The sequence below is a fragment of the Geotrypetes seraphini genome, chromosome 2 (assembly GCF_902459505.1).
Source record: "Geotrypetes seraphini chromosome 2, aGeoSer1.1, whole genome shotgun sequence".
Classification (NCBI taxonomy): Eukaryota; Metazoa; Chordata; class Amphibia; order Gymnophiona; family Dermophiidae; genus Geotrypetes; species Geotrypetes seraphini.
Window position 1 is genome coordinate 265,236,754 of NC_047085.1, and position 19,835 is coordinate 265,256,588.

The window sequence follows — 19,835 nt, forward strand, 5'->3', positions numbered from 1 at the left end:
CAGATAGCTCAGCAGACAGTTCCAGCGGTAGTGATTAAAGTGCCTAAGACTTCCAAGTCGAAGCACAGTCACACTGCCTCGAGGGAACCTCCAGCCAAAGCAGGTGGTCTGGTTTCAGACATGGATCCATCCTTGCCGGCTTCTTTCCAGACCATGTTGGAGAAGCGGTTCATTCAGTTCCTTATTAATATGGGACCGAAGCTTCTTCCTCTTATCCAGCCTGGGCATTCAGCAGACTCCCGCGAGGTCGAGCCGCTTCCTTTGCCTCAGTCTGAGCTTACACACTCTGCAGGGAGCAGAGTCTCTGCGAGTGTCTGGGGTCTGGCATCTAAGCACATGAAGCAAGGAGCAGAATCTTTGCAAGTGCCTCGGCAGGAATCCTCACACTCTATACAAGGAGCAGAGCCTTTGGGAGTGGATCGAGGTTCCTTCATCAAGCCTCTGGAGCTTCGATCTACAGCCTCCAGTCCTATCCATTCTTTGATAGCATCGGCTACTTCTGTCTCCGAGGCGAAGTCTCCTCGATCTTCGAGATCTGCTTCCAGTCACAGTTCTCACCGAAGATAGAGGCCTTCATCGAGGCATCCTTCCAGGCATAGTTCTTCTTCTAAAGAACGACCTTCTTCAACTAAGCCTCGATCTACCCCTACTTCAACTAGACCACCGACTCCTCGTTCGAGGTCTCCAGTGCCGAACCTCGAGGATGTAGCGGTGTCGATTGCCATATTCCTTTGATGCCTTTTTTCCTGCTGAAGCTTCATCTTCGACCCAGGCTTCCTCGACATCCTCGAGTCCTTCTCGAGGCAAAGCATTGGCAGATCAGCTATCTTTCTCATCTTTTCTTCGTCAGATGGCTGTGGACTTGGATCTTCAACTAGATACTGCCTCCAACTACTCTAAGGAGTATCTCGAAGTCATGCATCTTCCTCAGCCTCCAGCAGAGTCACTTAAGCTTCCTCTTCATAAGCTTTTGAATCAGACTTTTGGTCAATGCATGGAGACACCTTTTTCCCTACCAGCTGTTCCAGGAAAATTGGACTCTAGGTATAAAACTGTGCATCGTAAGGGGTTTGACAACTCGCAGTTATCTCATCAATCCCTGCTTGTCGAGTCCTCCTTGAAGAGGTCCCATCCTTCCAAGGTTTATGCCACCGTTCCTCCTGGAAGGGAAGGGAAAACTATGGACAAATTCGGACGTTGCATCTATCAAAATGCCATGATATCTTGTAAAGTCCTCAATTATAATTTTCTGTTTTTTACTTATTTGGATACTCGAAAACCCTTTGAATTTCAAGTAGTCCTTGCTTCTTTATCTCTACTCTGATTGCATCTCCTCCAGTCATTTTATGATGCCTTCAAGTTGTCTGCCCGAGCAGCTGCTTGTTCTGTAGCTATGCGTTGCCTTGCCTGGCTTCGTACCATTGACATGGACCCTAATCTTCAGGACCGCTTAGCTAACATTCCTTGTGAAGGCAATGACCTCTTCGATGAATCTATCGAGGCAGCCACCAAGAAATTGTCTGACCATGAAAAATCCTTTGCTTCTATTGTCAGACCTAAGCCAAAACCAGCTCCTGCCAAACCTACACGCCCTGCTCCTATCTATCAGCGGCATTTTGCTCCGAGGACGGCTCCTTATAATCACCCTCCGCTCAAGAAACAGCAGCCTCCGAAGCAACAAAAACCTCAACCTTCTGCTGCACCTAAGGCTACTCAGCCTTTTTGACTGTTTAAAACAGAGTATACCCTCCACCGTTCTGACTCTGCCTTCTTTTCCCCCAACAGGAGGTCGTCTCCATCTTTTTTACCATCGATGGACGACAATTACATCCGACCTCTGGGTACTTACCATCATCAGTGAAGGATACTCTCTTCATTTCACTCAGGTTCCACCAGAGCTTCCTCCAAGAGAGTATCCTTCCAATCCATCCCAGACCGCCCTTCTTCTTCAGGAAGCTCAAGCTCTGCTTCATCTCCATGCCATCGAACCAGTTCCCTTGGAACAGCAGAACAGGGGATTTTATTCCCATTACTTCCTTGTTCCGAAGAAGACGGGCGATCTGCGGCCCATTCTGGATCTGAGGGCTCTCAACAAATTTCTAGTCAAAGAAAAGTTTTGAATGTTGTCCCTGGCATCCCTTTATCCCCTTCTTGAGCAGAACGACTGGTTATGCTCTTTGGATCTCAAGGAGGCCTACACTCATATTCCCATTCATCCAGCCTCCCGTCAGTATCTCAGATTTCGGGTGGGGAATCTGCATTATCAATACAGAGTACTATCCTTCAGCCTGGCCTCGTCTCCCAGAGTGTTCACCAAGTGCCTGGTAGTGGTAGCAGCAGCTCTCAAGAACCATGGTCTTCAGGTATTTCCCTACCTCGATGACTAACTCATCAAAGATTCCACATCTCAAGGTTTTATTGTAGCGACCCAACGGACTACCTGGTTCGTACAAAGTTTGGGATTCAAAATCAACTTTCCCAAATCTCAACTTCAGCCCTCACAAAATCTACAATTCATTGGAGCTGTTCTGGACACTGTCCAACTCAGAGCATTCTTTCCACAACAACGACTGGAAGCTCTTCTTCAACTCTGTCATACAGTGTCATCCCGCTCTACCATCTCAGCGAGACACATGATGGTACTCCTAGGTCACATGGCCTCCACAGTACACGTGACTCCTTTTGCCAGACTTCATCTCAGAATTCCTCAGTGGACCCTGGCATCTCAATGGATGCAGGTTTGTGATCCACTTTCTCGACACATAACAGCCACTCCTTCATTGAAGCAGTCTCTTCGTTGGTGGATGCTCTCTTCCAATCTTTCCAGAGGCTTGCTTTTTCAAACGCCTCCCCATCAGAAGGTCCTAACGACAGACTCTTCGACCTACGCTTGGGGCGCTCATCTCGATGGTCTCCGTACTCAAGGCCTCTGGACCAGTACGGATCTTCAGTGTCATATCAATCTGTTGGAACTCAGAGCGATCCTCAAAGCTCTCAATGCTTTTCAACATCTTCTTCATGACCAAGTAGTCCTCATTCGGACAGACAACCAGGTCGCAATGTATTATGTCAACAAACGGGGAGGGACGGGATCTGCCTCTCTTTGTCAAGAAGCTCTGAAGGTTTGGGACTTGGCAATCCGCCACAACACCTTCCTCAAAACTGTCTACATTCAAGGGGCGAAGAATTGCTTAGTGGACAAGTTGAGTCGTCTTCTGCAACCTCACATATGGACACTCCATTCCTCGCCTCTTCATCACATTTTTTCAAAGTGGGGAACGCCTCAGATAGAACTCTTTGCAGCTCCCCACAACTACAAACTGCCTCAGTTCTGCTCCAGGATATACTATACTCTCCTCTCCGCTTCGAGGCAGATGCTTTTCTTCTGGAATGGACGAATCTCTTCCTATATGCATTCCCTCCATTTCCTCTCATTCTCAAGACTCTGGTTAAGTTGAAGAACGATCATGCCACCATGATTCTAATTGCTCCTCGGTGGCCGAGACAACCTTGGTACTCCGTTCTACTTCAACTCAGCAACAGGGAGCCATACCTTCTACCAGTTTTTTCTTCTCTGCTTACACAGAATCAAGGATGTCTGCTTCATCCCAACCTGCAGTCTCTACACCTGACAGCTTGGTACCTCTCAACATAACCCCTCTTCAGTTTTCTCAATCTGTAAGAGATGTTTTAGAAGCTTCTAGGAAGCCTACCACTAGACAATGCTATCACCAAAAATGGACTAGATTTTCTTCGTGGTGTTTTTCTCATCATAAGGAGCCCCAGCATTCCTCCTTATCTTCTGTTTTGGACTACATTTTGCACTTATTGCAATTCTGGCCTCAAGTCTACATCTATCCGAGTCCATCTCAGTGTAATTGCGGCTTTTCATCAGCCTATTGAAGGGAAACCCCTCTCTGCTCATCCAATGGTTTCCAGATTCATGAAAGGACTTTTCAATGTCAAACCTCCTCTCAAACCGCCTCCTGTGGTTTGGGACCTCAATGTTGTCCTTTCTCAACTCATGAAGCCTCCATTTGAACCAATTGATAAGGCTCATCTGAAGTATCTCACTTGGAAAGTGGTGTTTCTCATAGCTCTCACTTCTGCTCGACGAGTTAGTGAGCTGCAAGCTTTAGTTGCTGACCCACCGTTCACAGTGTTCCATCATGACAAAGTGATTCTTCGTACTCATCCTAAATTCCTCCCTAAAGTGGTCTCGGAATTTCATCTCAACCAATCCATTGTTCTTCCACTGTTTTTTCCAAAGCCTCATTCTCATCCTGGAGAAGTAGCTCTTCATACTCTAGACTGTAAATATGCTTTGGCCTTCTATTTGGAACGCACCAAACCACACAGAACTGCTCCTCAACTTTTTGTCTCCTTCGATCCAAATAAGTTGGGACATCCTATTTTTAAGTGTACCATCTCCAACTGGATGGCTGCTTGTATCTCATTCTGCTATGCCCAGGCTGGATTACCCCTACAAAGTAGAGTCACAGCCCATAAAATTAGGGCAATGGCAGCTTCAGTAGCTTTCCTCAGATCTACACCTATTGAGGAAATTTGCAAGGTTGCTATTTGATCCTCGATTCATACTTTCACTTCTCACTATTGTCTGGATACTTTCTCCAGACGGGATGGCCATTTTGGCCAGACAATATTACAAAATTTATTCTCCTAAATTGCCAACACTCCCACCATCCCATTCTGGTTAGCTTGTAGGTCACCCATATGTGAGAATAGGCTGCCTGCTTGTCCTGGGATAAAGCACAGTTACTTACCGTAACAGGTGTTATCCAGGGACAGCAGGCAGCTATTCTCACAACCCACCCACCTCCCCTGGTTGGCTTCTCTGCTAGCTATCTGAACTGAGGAGACGCGCCCTACGCTGGGAGGGAAGGCACTCGCGCATGCGCAGTGCAGTCGACTCGAAACTTCAAGTTTCTTCAAGCAAGTCTGCTTGTGAGGCGTCCGCATCCGGGCTTCGTCGATGACGTCACCCATATGTGAGAATAGCTGCCTGCTGTCCCTGGATAACACCGGTTACGTTAAGTAACTGTGCTTTTTCTTCGTTCCCTTAAATAAAAAATAAAAAGAGACCACAGTGAATATATACCATGTCTGCCCTCCTAGTGCTGAGCAACCAGCACAACCAGCACTTTGCTGGCATCTATAAGCCCTAACTCATAGTTTATTGTGAGTATGTTTTGGTTAGGACAGGTGAGTGGCTTTGCTGTGAGCAATTTTATTTCTAGCCGCCATAACTTCTAAAGCAGCATAGGTTCTGAAGCCGGGTTTGGGTGGTGTTAACTGTCAAACTCTTTTCGGCACGGGAGTAAATTTTTGCCGAAGGGAGCTGAGGGTATGTAATTGCCAGAGCGTTGAAGGAACTGTTATTGCTGAGCAAGGGAGCCACGCGCTTTCTTTTGTATGCTGTTGGCAGTACTGCAGCATTCAAGCAGTACTCCCCCAGGCTGTTTTTCCTCTACTTTTGCGACGGCCTGTTTGTTAGTGTTTGATGCGCTGATTTTTATATCATACGTGTTCTGCTGGCATGGGGCCCATCTTGAATGGCCTGAGGGTGTTTTAGGGGGTGTTTTAGCTCTGTGCTCGTCTGCCTAGTTTCGGATGGTCTCTGAACTGGAGCGGCAGGAAGCACATCGCAGCACAGTTTTCTCAATGACAGGAGAGTATCCTGGGATTGGTCTGGGTTTCTTCTAGTCGCTGTATGAGTTTTTCAATGGTGAAGCTATGCATGTTGAAAGTTCCCTTATTACTTCTGCCTTTGTGCAGCGCTGCATTTCTCTGGTAGCGCTTTAGAAATAATTTATAGTAGTAGTCGTGCTGCTGCTTGAGTTTGAGGAGGCTCTAGTGGCGGTCCTTGGTGGCCTGGGGAAACTTCATTTTTTCATGCGGACAGCACAGTATTCACTTCTAGGGTGGCAGTGCCTCCATGTTGTTCAGGCTGTAGCACAGGATTCTGAAGCTGCCATCTTCTCCTACCGTGTGCATGACAGTTCCCTAAATTGACAGCAAGAGCTGTACAGCTACTTTTAACCATGGAAAAGACACCTTTTTTGAATACCAAAGGCAATTAAAAAGGTAGTATACAAGTCCCCTTTCCCAAATTGGTGCCTCTTCACATTCCTATGCTAGCTCTCTTTGAGGCTCCAAAATTATTCTAGCTCTCTTTGAGGCTCTGAACCACACTATAGCCAGGTTTCAGGGGGGCGAGAGGGCAAAGGCTATGTGACAGTTGAGAGTAATCCCTGAAGTTCTCTTTCAGGATGTGAGCCTTGTCTTAAAGGTATCAAGGTGAATGTAGCTTCTGGTTTGCACCTAGGGCATCTTCCCTTTAAGGGCAGTTTGTTGTTTGGAGAAGCTTGAGTGATGTTTGTAGTGGATTTTAAGGATTCCGGATAACAGACATTACTACAAGTTAATCCTAGGAGTTCTTTTTATTTCATTCCTGTCACGGCCCTCTTTTTAGAATTCTCAGAGGTTGGCAGTATTCTACTCCTTCATGTTTATTAAAATTTGATGCAAACGCTTATAACAATATTTCAAAGCGAATTACAAATCTACTAAAATCAGGATTAGCGGCTAGCGCGTCTGGCAGTTTAGCGTGCACTATTATGCGCGTTAAACCGCTAACGTGGCTTCGTAAAAGGAGCCCTTAGTCTACATGTGGAAAGGGGGTTGAACTTATAATGTTCCTTGGATTTTTCACAGTAGAGTTCCATTATTTCATCCAGGACTTACAACTCTCATCCAGCCCATACTCCAACCTCCCGCGCTTCACTTGGAAAGGATCTTGTCTCCCTCTCACAGTTCATTAGGCTTTCTTGCACAGGGATGGAAGCAATGATATCCGGTCAATATGTTTGGCATATTATTCAGGATGATTGCAACTTTGAATCCTCCTCTCCTATTCCAGATTCTTTCTTGGGGGTCACCGTGTATTGAGAAGCCAAAGGTGATGTTGGTACTATGCCCCTTAAGGTGTTAATGGAACTCAGGGCAATAGTTCCAGTTCCTCTGGAACAAAAGGGCAAGGGAAGTTATTCTATTTCCTTTATGGTACCCAAGAAGAGGGGATTGGTCAGAAAACTGTGATATTGGTCATTACAGTGGTTCATCCGGGGGAGTTCCATTCACCGCTTGTTCTAGAACAAGATTGTTTACATATTGATATATAGCCACTGCATCAGTGGTATCTTTGCTTTACATAAGAACATAAAAATTGCTGCTGCTGGGTCAGACCAATGGTCCATCGTGCCCAGCAGTCCGCTCCCAAGGTGGCCCCTAGGTCAAAGACCAGTGCCCAAGATGAGACTAGCCCTACCTGCGCACGTTCCGGTTCAGCAGGAACTTGTCTAACTTTGTCTTGAATCCCTGGAGGATGTTTTCCCCTATAACAGCCTCCGGAAGAGCATTCCAATTTTCCACCACTCTGAGTGAAGAAGAATTTCCTTACGTTTGTACGGAATCTATCCCCTTTTAACTTTAGAGAGTGCCCTCTCGTTCTTCCTACCTTGGAGAGGGTGAACAACCTGTCTTTATCTACTAAGTCTATTCCCTTCAGTATCTTGAATGTTTTGATCATGTCCCCTCTCTGTCTTCTCTTTTCAAGGGAGAAGATGCTCAGTTTCTCTAATCTCTCGCTGTACGGCAACTCCTCCAGCCCCTTAACCATTTTAGTCGTTCTTCTCTGGACCCTTTCGAGTAGTACCATGTCTTTCTTCATGTACGGTGACCAGTGCTGGATGCAGTATTCCAGGTGAGGGTGTACCAGCAGCATGATAACCTTCTCTGATCTGTTTGTTATGCCCTTCTTAATCATTTCTAGCATTCTGTTTGCCCTTTTTGCCGTCGTGCATTGCGGGGACGGCTTCATTGACTTCTCGACCAGTACTCCCAAGTCTCTTTCCTGGGGGGTCTCTCCGAGTACCGCCCCGGACATCCTATATTCGTGTATAAGATTTTTGTTACCGACATGCATCATCTTACACTTATCCACGTTGAACCTCATTTGCCATGTTGCAGCCCATTTCTCGAACGTGTTTGTCACATTGCAGATCTTTGCAATCCTCCTGCGTCTTCACTACTCTGAATAACTTCGTATCGTCTGCAAATTTAATCACCTCACTCATTGTACCAATTTCCAGATCGTTTATAAATATGTTGAAGAGCACGGGTCCAAGCACCGAACCCTGCGGCTCTCCACTAGTGACGCTTTTCCAGTCCAAGTATTGTCCATTTAACCCCCACTCTCTGTTTCCTATGCTCCAGCCAGTTTTTAATCCACATGAGTGTTTCACCCTCGATTCCATTACTTGCAATTTTCCGAAATAGTCGATCATGTGGAACCTTGTCGAACGCCTTCTGAAAATTCAGATATACAATGTCAACCGGGTCGCCCTTGTCTATCTGCTTGTTTACTCCCTCTAAGAAGTGCGGCAAGTTCATCAAACAAGATCTGCCTTTGCTGAAACCGTGTGGCTGGTCCTCATCAGACTGTGTCCATCAAGGTGATCAATGATGCGGCCTACATCTCGAACAGGAAGAGAATTCCAATGTAACTGACCTACTTTCCTTCCTAACTTCGCTAGGTTTCTCCAACCCACAGGAAAGGTCACCACCTCGACTTGATTACTTTTCTATCCAATGTCCCTATCTCCCCCAGTATATGTCTCATAGGAGAAACCTGGGCTAATACTCCCTGGTCGGACCACCTTCTTTGTAACTTTGAATTAGCTTGGATCAAAAAACAACCTGAAAGGAAAACTAGGATCAATCCTAAAAAGAAGATATTTTGGTCAAGAGGACAATTAAACCCAACAGAATTCTGGTCGCACTACAGTCTAATTTCCAACCCCGGCCTAGATCCTAATTTCTTCCTTGATTGGAATAACTTCAGCGATCAGGTTCTAAACAAAATCGCACCACTGAAACTTCGCAAGAAAACACTTCGTCCCTCAGACAGCTGGTTTGATGCTGACCTTTTTAACTTTAAAATGAGAAGTATGTAAACTGGAAAGAACATGGCGTAAATCTGAGACACAACGATAGACTCATTTGGCGACTAAAAGTCAAAGAATAATCAAAGAAAAGCGCTGTAAACACTATTCCCAAATAATCAATTCTCCCACGCTGAATAGTAAAGAACTTTTCAAAATAGTTAACTCTCTGTTCGATATTGATTTTCTCAAGCGCTCCAACTCAGAACTCCCACCCTCCGCCACCATCCTAGCTGACTATTTTGCCAGTAAAATTCACAATCTGAAATCGTCTCTTGTAGTTGCCAGCACAGAACCAATAATCAACCAATATAACATAGGAAAAGAAAGTTCAATAGCAGACATGACCTGGAATCACTTCGAAAGCCCAGAGTGGAACCTATCCCTCAAGATCTACTCTAAATATGCAAAATCCAACTGCCTACTAGACAACTGTCCCCCCCTCTATCATGAAATCCGCCCCCCCCCATTTAAAGCTGGACTCTTTAACTGGGTTTCCCTATGCCTGACCACTGGCCACTTTCCGACAGAACTCGGCCACATCCTTGTTTCTCCAATTATTAAAAACCCCAAGGAACCTACCTCTTCAGCTACCAGCTATAGACCCATTGCCAATATACCACTCTTCCAAAAAATAATGGAAGGTCTAGTTACTCATGACCTCATGAATTACCTAGAGAAGTTCAACATTCTTCATGACTCCAAGTCTGGCTTCTGCACAAATCATAGTACAGAAACAGTCTTAGCCTCTCTGACTAATTACCTCCTCCATTTATTTTCACTGGGAAAAAGTGCCCTGATACTCCAGCTCGACCTGAGCAGTGCCTTTGACCTGGTAGACCATGACATTTTACTCAGATGCCTCGACTCCATTGGCATCTCCGGACAGGTACTAATAAACTGGTTCACAGGCTTCCTAAAAAAACGCACTTACCAAGTTCACTTTAACAGAACCTTCTCCCAGTCCTGGCACAATTCCTGCGGAGTACCTCAGGGCTCCCCTCTATCCCCTTCTTTATTCAATGTCTACATGGCTTCGTTGGGTCATATGTTATTACATTACATTACATTACATTAGTGATTTTTATTCCGCTTGTACCTTGCGGTTCAAAGCGGATTACATAAGAAGAGAACTGGACATTTCCAGGATGGTACATGACAATAGAGAATACAGTTTGAGGATAGAGACTTAATAACAGAATGATAGTAAAGACTTAATAACATCGGAAGATGTTTTGGACGGCAGTGTTTTGGTTTCTTGGGGGATGGGGTGAGGGAGGTTAGGTAGATTGTATATATTTTTTGAACAGCAGTGTTTTGATTTCTTTACGGAATGTCTTGAGGTCTGATGTTGTGGTTAACAATCTGGTGATGGAAGGTTCGAGTTTTGCAGCATGTGTTGCCAGGAGGCTATCATAAAGCTTTTTGCGGTGAGTACCCTTGAGTGGTGGGTATGTGAATGATGTCAGTGTTCTTCTTGTTCTGGTTGGAAGGTTACGGTTTAGGCGGTCATTTAGGTAGGTGGGTGCAGTACCGTTAATTACTTTGAAGAGTAGACAGTATAGTTTGAATTGAATTCTGGCTCGAATCGGTAGCCAGTGTGAGTCTAGGTAGGCATTGGTGATGTGGTCAAATTTTCCGAGTGAGTAAATTAGTCTAAGGGCTGTGTTCTGAACGGTTTGAAGTTTTTTGATCATGTTTGTGGGGCATGGTAGATAAAGGATATTGCAGTAGTCCACGAGACCTAGTACCAGGGATTGTACAATTATCCTGTAGTGTTCTTTGTCAAAGAATTTCCTTATTTTTCTTAAGTTGCGCATTGTGAAGAATGCTTTTTGGGTAGTTTTGTTGATCTGGGTCTGCATAGTGCAGCTTCTGTCTATCAGCACTCCCAAGATTCTGAGTGAGGTCTGGATTGGGTATTTGGTTGCTTTAATTTCTAGGTCTGTTATGGATGGGTTTTTGTCCGTTTCAAGCATTAGGAATTTGGTTTTGTCCGAGTTTAGTTTCAGTTTGTGATTTGTCATCCATTTTTCTACTTCATCCAGAATTATTTCTAGGTGTCCTGTTGAGGTGTGATCTTGGATTTCAAAGGGGAGGAGAATAGTTATGTCATCTGCGTAGCTGAATGATGTTACATTTAGGTTGTCTAGAGTGGTGCCGAGGGAGGAGATGAAGAGATTGAATAGAATGGGCGATAGTGGTGACCCCTGCGGGACTCCGCATGGATTTGACCATGAGTTAGATTTCGTGTTGTTTGTCTTAACTCTGTACGTTCTTGTTTTAAGGAATCCTTGGAACCAATTGTAAACCACCCCTGAGATCCCGATTGCATCAAGTATCTGGAGTAATATGGTGTGATCGACTAGATCGAAGGCGGCGGAAAGATCCAGTTGGATAATTAGGATCCTGTGTCCTTTACTGAGGTGTTGTCGGGCTATGTCTAGTAGTGTTGCTAGTAGTGTTTCCGTGCTGTGGTGAGATCTAAATCCTGATTGAGAGGAGTGAAGTATATTATGGTCAAATAGGTAGTTGGTGAGGTATTGAGCCACAAGTCCTTCAATCAGTTTGACATATAATGGGATCGAAGCGATAGGTCTGTAGTTGGTAGGAGCGTCTATAGGGCCTTTTTGATCTTTCAGTAGGGGTGTGATTATGATCTCTCCAAGATCTTGTGGGAATTGACCTTCTATGAGAGTGCTTTGAATCCATTGCATGAGGTTGGTTTTGAATTTAAGGGAGGCATTTGTTAGCAGATACGATGGGCAGTAGTTCAAGTCGCATGAGGCGTGGCTGTATTTTTTGTATAGTCGGTTCAAATCAGACCATTGTAGAGTTGGGAATGTGGTCCATGTTCTGTCTGCAGATATGGCTTCTTCCGTTGTGGGGGTTATTATCTCGTAGAGTTTGGTGGTTGAGTTTATCTGACCTAAAACTGAAATCATATATATACGCGAATGACATCACTGTTATCATTCCCATAATCTCTCTTACTCAAGATACTGAACAATTCACCTCCTCCGTCCTCACCAAGATAGAATAATGGACCACACTATTCAAATTAAAACTGAACACAGAAAAAAACAACATTTTCCTGGCTAGTCCCACCAACAAGCTAACAAATACCTCCTTGAAATTAAACGGGTTAGACTATCCAATTAACCCCACTATCAAAATCCTTGGAATCATCCTTGACCGCTGCCTGACTTTCGAAGTCCATACCAATGCTCAGGTTAAAAAATGTTTTGGTACCCTCTGGAAACTTCGCACCATCAAACACTATTTCGACTTCCTCTCCTTCCGACTTCTGGTCCAATCACTAATCTTAAGCATCCTGGACTACTGCAATATTATATATCTAGGATCCTTTAAAAAAACCATCAAACGCCTAAGAATCATTCAGAATGCTGCAGTGTGTCTCATCTACAACCTCAAAAAATCGGATCATGTAAGCCCTTATTACAAAAAACTGCACTGGCTGCCGATGGAAGCAAGGATCATCTTCAAATTTGCTTGCCTCTGCTTCAAAACCTTAACAGGCTCGTCTCCAATCTACCTATCGGATCACTTTGAACGTTCAGGCCTCACCCGCACTCGTAATACCTACCTGTTTACCTTCCCGTCCCTAAAGGGCTGTGTCTACAAGAGGTTCCTCGATAGATCCCTGGCATTCCAAGCAGGCAAATGGAATAAATGTCTTACCACTTTCATCTCTAGCTCACGATCCTACCAAACTTTCAGGAAATCAATCAAATCCTATCTCTTTGACAAATTCCTCTGACTCCCCCCCACCCCCTTGTAACCCTGCCTTGTATCTCCGACATACCTCCGGATTCCCTGACCACTCCCTACTCGCTAAGCTATGCTGATTGACTTATTTGTAACATCACTGTATATGTACAATCTCTTACTCTGTTAACCGCTCTGAACTGTTATGGTACTGCGGTATACAAAAATAAAGTTATTATTATTATTACAGTGAACCACGCCGGTTCTTTGTTCTTTTTCCTCTTGGATCCCTTGTTGATAAGCGGTATATATAGATTTTGCACCTCGGTGACTGTGTCCTTAAAAAGGGACCAAGCTTGCTCTAGCGTTTTTACAGTGCTTATCCTCTTCTTAATCTTCTTCCCCACCATGAGTCTCATCCCTTCATAATTCCCTTTATGGAAGTTCAGTGTTGTGGCCGTCGTTCTGGACCGATGTTTTGCCCCTGCGTCCAGGTCGAAGCGGATCATATTGTGATCGCTGTTTCCCAGCATCCCTTCTACTTCTACACGTTGTGCCGGTCCTTGCAGTCCATTTAGAATTAAGTCCAGAATTGCATTTCCTCTTGTATTTTCCTTGACAAGTTGTTCAGGAAGCAATCGCCTACAGCATCCAAGAACTTGGTCTCACTAGTGCAGCCGGAGGTACCTAGGTTCCAGTCTATCCCCGGATAGTTGAAGTCACCCATGATAACTATGTTGCCTCCCTTGCAGTTACATTTAATCTCGTCCGTCATTTCTCCATCAATTTCTCTGACTGGGTGATCCTGACGACAGATGCCAGCTTTCTTGGTTGGGGAGTGGTTTGTCACTGCAGTCTGGTGCAGGAGCAGTGGTCTGGACCGACTCCATCCTTTTTATATATTTTTGAAGGTTCGGCCTCCAGAATTCTAAATGAGGTCTCACCAGAGTCTTATACAGGGGCATCAATACCTCCTTTTTCCTACTGGCCATACCTCTCCCTATGCACCCTAGCTTTCATTGTCATCTTTTCAACCTGTTTGGCCACCTTAAGATCATCACATACAGTCACACCCAATTGATCAGATTTGTTTGACAAGTCTTACCTCTAGTGAATCGATCCATTTGTACCCATTCTACTCCACTCAGGATTTTGTAGACTTCAATTATATCTTCCCTCAGCTGTTCTTTTCCAAGCTGAAGAGCCCTAACCTTTTTAGTCTTTCCTCATACAAAATAAGTTCCATCCCCTTTATCATCTTGGTCGCCTCGCACGTTCCAATTTCCAGATCACAGCTAACATGACATTTCAATATGACATCACAGTTTCTTGCAAAGGTGAAACTTTTGCATGCCTAGGCTTGCAAGCAGTAAAGAACACAGCACAACCTAACATCCAATTTGAGGGGTTATTTATAAAAGTATATTGCAAATGTGTCATAACCTAAAAGCATGGTAAGCACAACAAGCTTAGCTATATTGCAAAATGTAACATCTCTAACTCATTTGCATATTACACAATAGGGTACCAAAGATGACTGTATAACACATTGTATCCGAGCATGCAAATGGTGCATGTCTTTGGAACCTTAATTCTGACAAAAGCAAGGCCGGGTGCAAGATGAAACAGGGTGGCTTTTGTAACAAAAAAAGATGCTCTTTCAAATGACATAAAAAAAGAAAAAAAAATTAAGAATAGTGCCCCCAAAATGGCAAAATTTGCATTAAAAAAGTGACATCATGTTTGTCATTATATCTTTGTTTCCAGTTGGCTGCAAAGGCTCCTAGTGCAAATCCTAGATGTACATTAGAGAATGACACGGTGGCGATTTACCCGCGGCCACTGCATTTTAGCCGCGGGTCACCCGCCGAAAACGGGGAAGAAAACTAGCAGTCGCTGCGGCAACGGGGACAAGGCCATTCACCGCCCGCGGGGCGGTGAATGGTCTTGTCCCCGCAGTGAGGCATGAAGGATCACGCGGTCCCCGCAGCTCACACCCGCCTGCCCAATCGATTCTAGTGTTTAGCCAGCTCTCTCCCTTCTCCTCACCTTAGTTTGTAGATTTTCTTTTTCGGCGACCCGCACGCTATCAGAGAGCCGCGCACCCGCTGCTGCTCAGTTTCGATCTTCTGCTCTGACGCAACCGGAAACAGGAAGTTGCAGCAGAGCAGAAGATTGAACACTGAGCAGCCGCGCGTGCGCGGCTTTTTGGGAAAGCGTGCAGGTCGCCGAAAAAGAAAACCTATAAACTAAGGTGAGGAGAAGGGAGAGAGCTGGCTAAACACTAGGATCGATTGGGCAGGCAGGTAGTGGCTGCGGGGACCGTGCGATCGCTAGTGTTCCCGGCTCAAATTGGAAGGAGGGAGTGAAAGGGAAAAGGATTCTGGGCCAAGGGGATGAAGTCGGAAAGAAAAACCCACAGCAGGAAAGAAAGGGAAGGACTGGCAGGTGAGCCAGATGCTAGAAGCAGGGGGGGGGGAAGAAAGAGGGAAAAAAGCTAGATGGGGTTGAAAAGAAGAGACACACTGGTATGGAAGAGGAAGATAGGGGAAATCTGGACACAGGAAGGTAACAGAAAGAGGGGAAATTATGTGCATGGGGCATAGGGACAGAGACATAAAGGGGACATGCCATGGGGATGGTATATGGACACAGGGGGAGCAATGACAGATACATAGGGGAGATATTAGAAATGGAGAAAATAGGAGCACAGAAGCGAGATGGTTTGTGGGGATGGGACAGGGACCGAGCTTGCAGGCTCCAGTGGCTTGCACAAATTACATTGTAACGTGCCATGAAAATAAGAGGAAGGAAGGTAGATAGGCCACGCGAGAGGAGCTGAAGGGTAGTAGAAAGGAACAGATGGTAAAGGAGGGAGGGAAGGGTGGTGGTGGAAAGGAATAGAACAGACATTGAAGGAGGGTGGAGAGGAACAGACCCCCAAGGGAAATGTGGAAGACAGAGTGGGAAGAAGACAGATGCCAGACTATGCGGGAGCGGAGGGAAGAAGATGGGTGCTAGACCAATTGGGGGGGGGGGGGTTAAGGGAGAGGCACAGTAACAGCAAATGGAAGACGCAGAGAGAAGACACACAGTGGATGGAAGGAATTCAATGAAAAGATGTGGAAAGCAGAAACCAGACAACAAAGGTAGAAAAAAAAATTATATTTATTTATTTATTTTTTGCTTTAGGATAAAATAGTATATTAGTTGTGTTGATAAAAATTTATAAACAAAGCCCTGCCAGCTGAACATCTCTTTCTCTAGTTCAGCAGCAGGAACTTTGATTTATAAGAAAGGAATAAGCTAAATATTACAGTACTAAGGCTTATATGGATGCAGCGGGGACGGTGACGGGGCGGTGAATGGGATGGCAGTGGCGGTGACGGGGCGGTGAAAGGGATGGCGGTGACGGTGACGGGGCGGTGACGGGGCGGTGAAGGGAACGGCGGTGACGGGGCGGTGCAGAGGATGGTGGGCCGGTGACGGGGACAGATTTTTTCCCCGTGTCATTCTCTAATGTACATCATAGACCATGACTACTGGTCCAGTTATGACCTGAATCAAAGTATAGGTTAGGAGCAATGAGGAGACAAATTAGGCCTTAAATTTCTTACTGTAACATTTTTCACATAGCTTGCTGGCCCATAAAAAGGGAGGCAAGCTCCTGTTAGGTTCAAAACTTTGCACAGGAACTAAGTAATAGGGGTTATACTAATCAAAAAAATTTCAGTTCTCTGACGTGTTTTGTTGGGCTGCAGTGCCTGGTTTAAGTGGCTGTTTTGTGTTATGTGGAGCATGGCTCTCTGAATGCAATCTCCATTCAGCTGCCTGTAAGTCTCAAACCATTAAAGATCCGGACCAAAAAAATTTGCATGATTTTGTTTAAGACCTAAGGGAACATCAACATAAAATTTTTATCAATTTGGAGGAGGTTGTTTGTTGGGCCTCTAGTCCACTTGATATGGCATGACCTAATTTTCAAAAGCAATCAGCAAGCATACCATTGTTTCTGTAATAGTAAATTCTAGAAAACTACAATAGCTTTGTTTCTCTGCTTTTGTTATAACAAAGAGCACTGTATTGAACTGAGTACCAAGTTATTTCCTGAAATCACTTCCCAGGTAGCTGTATTTAAAGGGTTAACAGGTAAAGTTGCTGGTGTGCCAACATGAGAATGGCTTATATGTGAGACAGCAGAACTGCCTTTCAATGATGGCCTTCATTATTAACATCTGCTGAGTTCTCTGTTTCTTTTACAGGACAGCGAGCTGTTTTTCGTAGGGACAGATGTGCATAAAAAGAAAAAAAAACATTCTTCGGAGGACTTCTACTACCCAGGTAGGATCTTTGCTTTCTGCATGGCAAGCTTTGCAGAACTCAAGGTCTGTACATGTAAGATGTCAATCCAGAAGGGAACTAAATAAAATATTTTATTTCTGCTTATTGTTCTCTGGAAGGCCATAAGATTGTAAGATAAGGCATGCTGAATCATACAAAGTCCATCCAGCCCAGCATCCTGTCTCTTAACAGTGACCAAGTCTGGCAAATTCCAAAAAGTATATCTTTTTCTCATATCTGATTTTCAGGGGTAAGCAATGGCTCCCTCTCTCTCTCTTGTTGTTAGCTATCTACAGGGACTTCTCTTCTGTATTATTCCTAGGGGAGTTCTGTACAATTGTGTTTTGCAGAATTTAATTGTTGCTTGTCAGAAGTGGAGCCATGGTTCAAATTCAGCTGATGCATAGCTCTCAATATGTTGTCAGCATAGTGCAGAGTTCTGAGCTGTTCTTGTGAGTGCACAGTGGAGAGAGGCTGTGACAGCAGCTGCAATTGACAGACAACTGCATTATGCATCAAAGATTATGCTGGGAAGAGATTGAGATTGCGGTGAAAGCTGAGAAAAGGACCTGCTGAGGAAGCAAGGGGCTAAGGGAACATGGGTGTTGGATGTGAAGAGTCATTGAATAATGGGCAATTTGTGAAAGGAGAGATGAAATAGATGTGAGGGGTGGGGGAATCTGGGATCAATAGAGGGTAAGAGGACATGTGAAAGGGGAGAAGAACTGGAAACAGGGTATAGGGGATATGTGTGATAGTTTTACTGAGGATAACCAAGGGATTAAGGATACATGGAAAACTTGAAAAGGAAATGGGCTGGAGGAGACGGGACTGATCTTCACCATTGGCTCCCTGTCCATTTCTATATACAGTTCAAACTCCTCGTACTGACTTGCAAGTGTATTACGTCTGCAGCTCCTCAATATCTCTCTACTCTTATCTTTTCCTATACCTCTTCCTGGGAACTCTGTTCATCAGGTAAGATTCTCTTATCTGCACCCTTTTCTTTCACTGCCATCTCCAGACCCTGTTCCTTACATCTAGCTGCCCAGTATGTCTGGGATGGACTTCCCGAGTCAATACATCAAACTCCGTCTGTGACTGTATTCAAATCTAGGCTAAAATGTCACCTTTTGAGGCTGCTTTTAACTCCTAACCCCTATTCACCTATCTGTTTTAATCATTCCCACAATAAATAACACCCAAATTTCTTATTTGTTCTGATTGTCAAGTAGGGACTTTTATATGTTTTGTGTATAGTGTTGTATATGTCTAATAGTGCTGTAGAGATTACTAGTAGAGGATGAGTGTATGTATGAGATGGGAGCTGGTGATGGAAGGGAGGGGGAAATGAGACAAAGAGTATGGATAGGACATATCTACATAGGTGGGGAGAGCTAGGGACAACAGAGGTTAAGAGAACATATGTGGAAGGGGAAATGAAGTGGGAGAGGGCAAGCCAGTGATTCTCATACCTATCCTGGGGAACCCCAGTCATTCACTAGAGTTGGCATGGTGAAAAGGTGAAGTGAAAGAGGCTATTAGAGCCAAAGGAACATCTTTTAAATAATGGGAAAAGGATCTAAATAAAGAAAATAAGAAGCAACATAAGCACTGGCAAGTTAGATACAAAGCATTGATAAAGAAGGCTAGTAGAGGATATGAAGAGAAACTTGCCAAAGAGGCAAAAACTCACAGTAAAACCTTTTTCAGATACATGAGAAGCAGAAAGCCTGTGAAAGAGTCTGTGGGACCATTGGATCATCAAGGAACAAAAGAGGCACTCATGGAGAATAAGGCCATAGTGGAGAGACTTGATATATGGTTGAGATGATGGTGCAGGGATGAGGGATTTAGATTTGTTAGGAACTGGGCAACATTCTTGGAATGGGGGAGCTTGTTCTGAAAGGATGGACTCCACCTTACTGGAATGGAACCAGGCTGTTGACGCTAACATTTAAAAAGGAGATAGAGCAGCTTCTTTATTGTCCCTCCAGATCGGCACAGAAACGGATGGGCTTACGGTCCTCTGCCAACAGGTGGAGACTGAGACACTAACTTTTGACATCAGTACAAGTGGGCTGTGCAGTAGTGCTGCCCCATTGAGGAAAAAAAATTTGATTCAATTCAGCCTATTGAATCGATTTTTCAATTCGATTCAATTTTCCTGCCCAATTGGGTGGTTTTTTCAAACATCCAGGTGGGTTTATTTTATAGCCTCTTCACCCCCTTTGCCCTGTCCTGCCCACACTGGCGCTGTGGTATAAACAAACAAAAAAGACTTTTCCTCTCTGTTAAATCCTAGCTCATGTTCGCGGTCTAACACCAGCTCTGGCAGGATACACATTTCAAATCCTGACATATTGTAATCACAAAACAGAAAATAAAATTATTTTTTCTACCTTTTGTTGTCTGGTCATTATTCAAATCTTATTGGTCCCAGGCTCTGGTTTCTGATCAGGGTATTCTTCTTTCTCCGTGCTAACCATCCATCTTCCATCTCTGTCCTCCCCTTCCCTCCCCTGGAGGTCTGGCATATTTCCTTTATTTCATCTCCATCCTCGCAGCTGCAGCGATGGACCCCCACATCTCTCCTTTTCTCAACTACCCTTCATCCAGCATCTCTCCCTCCTTCCCCACCACCCCAGGGTCCACCAGCTCTCCCTTTCTCTTCCCAACTACCCTCCTATCCAGTATCTCTATCCCCCACCCCACCCCTCCACACCAGCCCTTGTGTCTATC

General features: G+C 44.7%; 1 protein-coding gene across 8 annotated transcripts in view; it reads left to right on the forward strand.

Moving 5' to 3' along the window:
• Positions 1 to 19,835, forward strand: part of HMGXB4 (HMG-box containing 4) — a 125,368-nt gene that overhangs the window by 26,517 nt on the left and 79,016 nt on the right. For all 8 annotated transcript variants that reach the window (XM_033929574.1, XM_033929569.1, XM_033929571.1 and 5 more), the window contains one exon: positions 17,015 to 17,093. In XM_033929574.1, the coding sequence (XP_033785465.1) occupies positions 17,015 to 17,093 (79 nt within the window). The remainder of the gene's footprint in view (positions 1 to 17,014; positions 17,094 to 19,835) is intronic.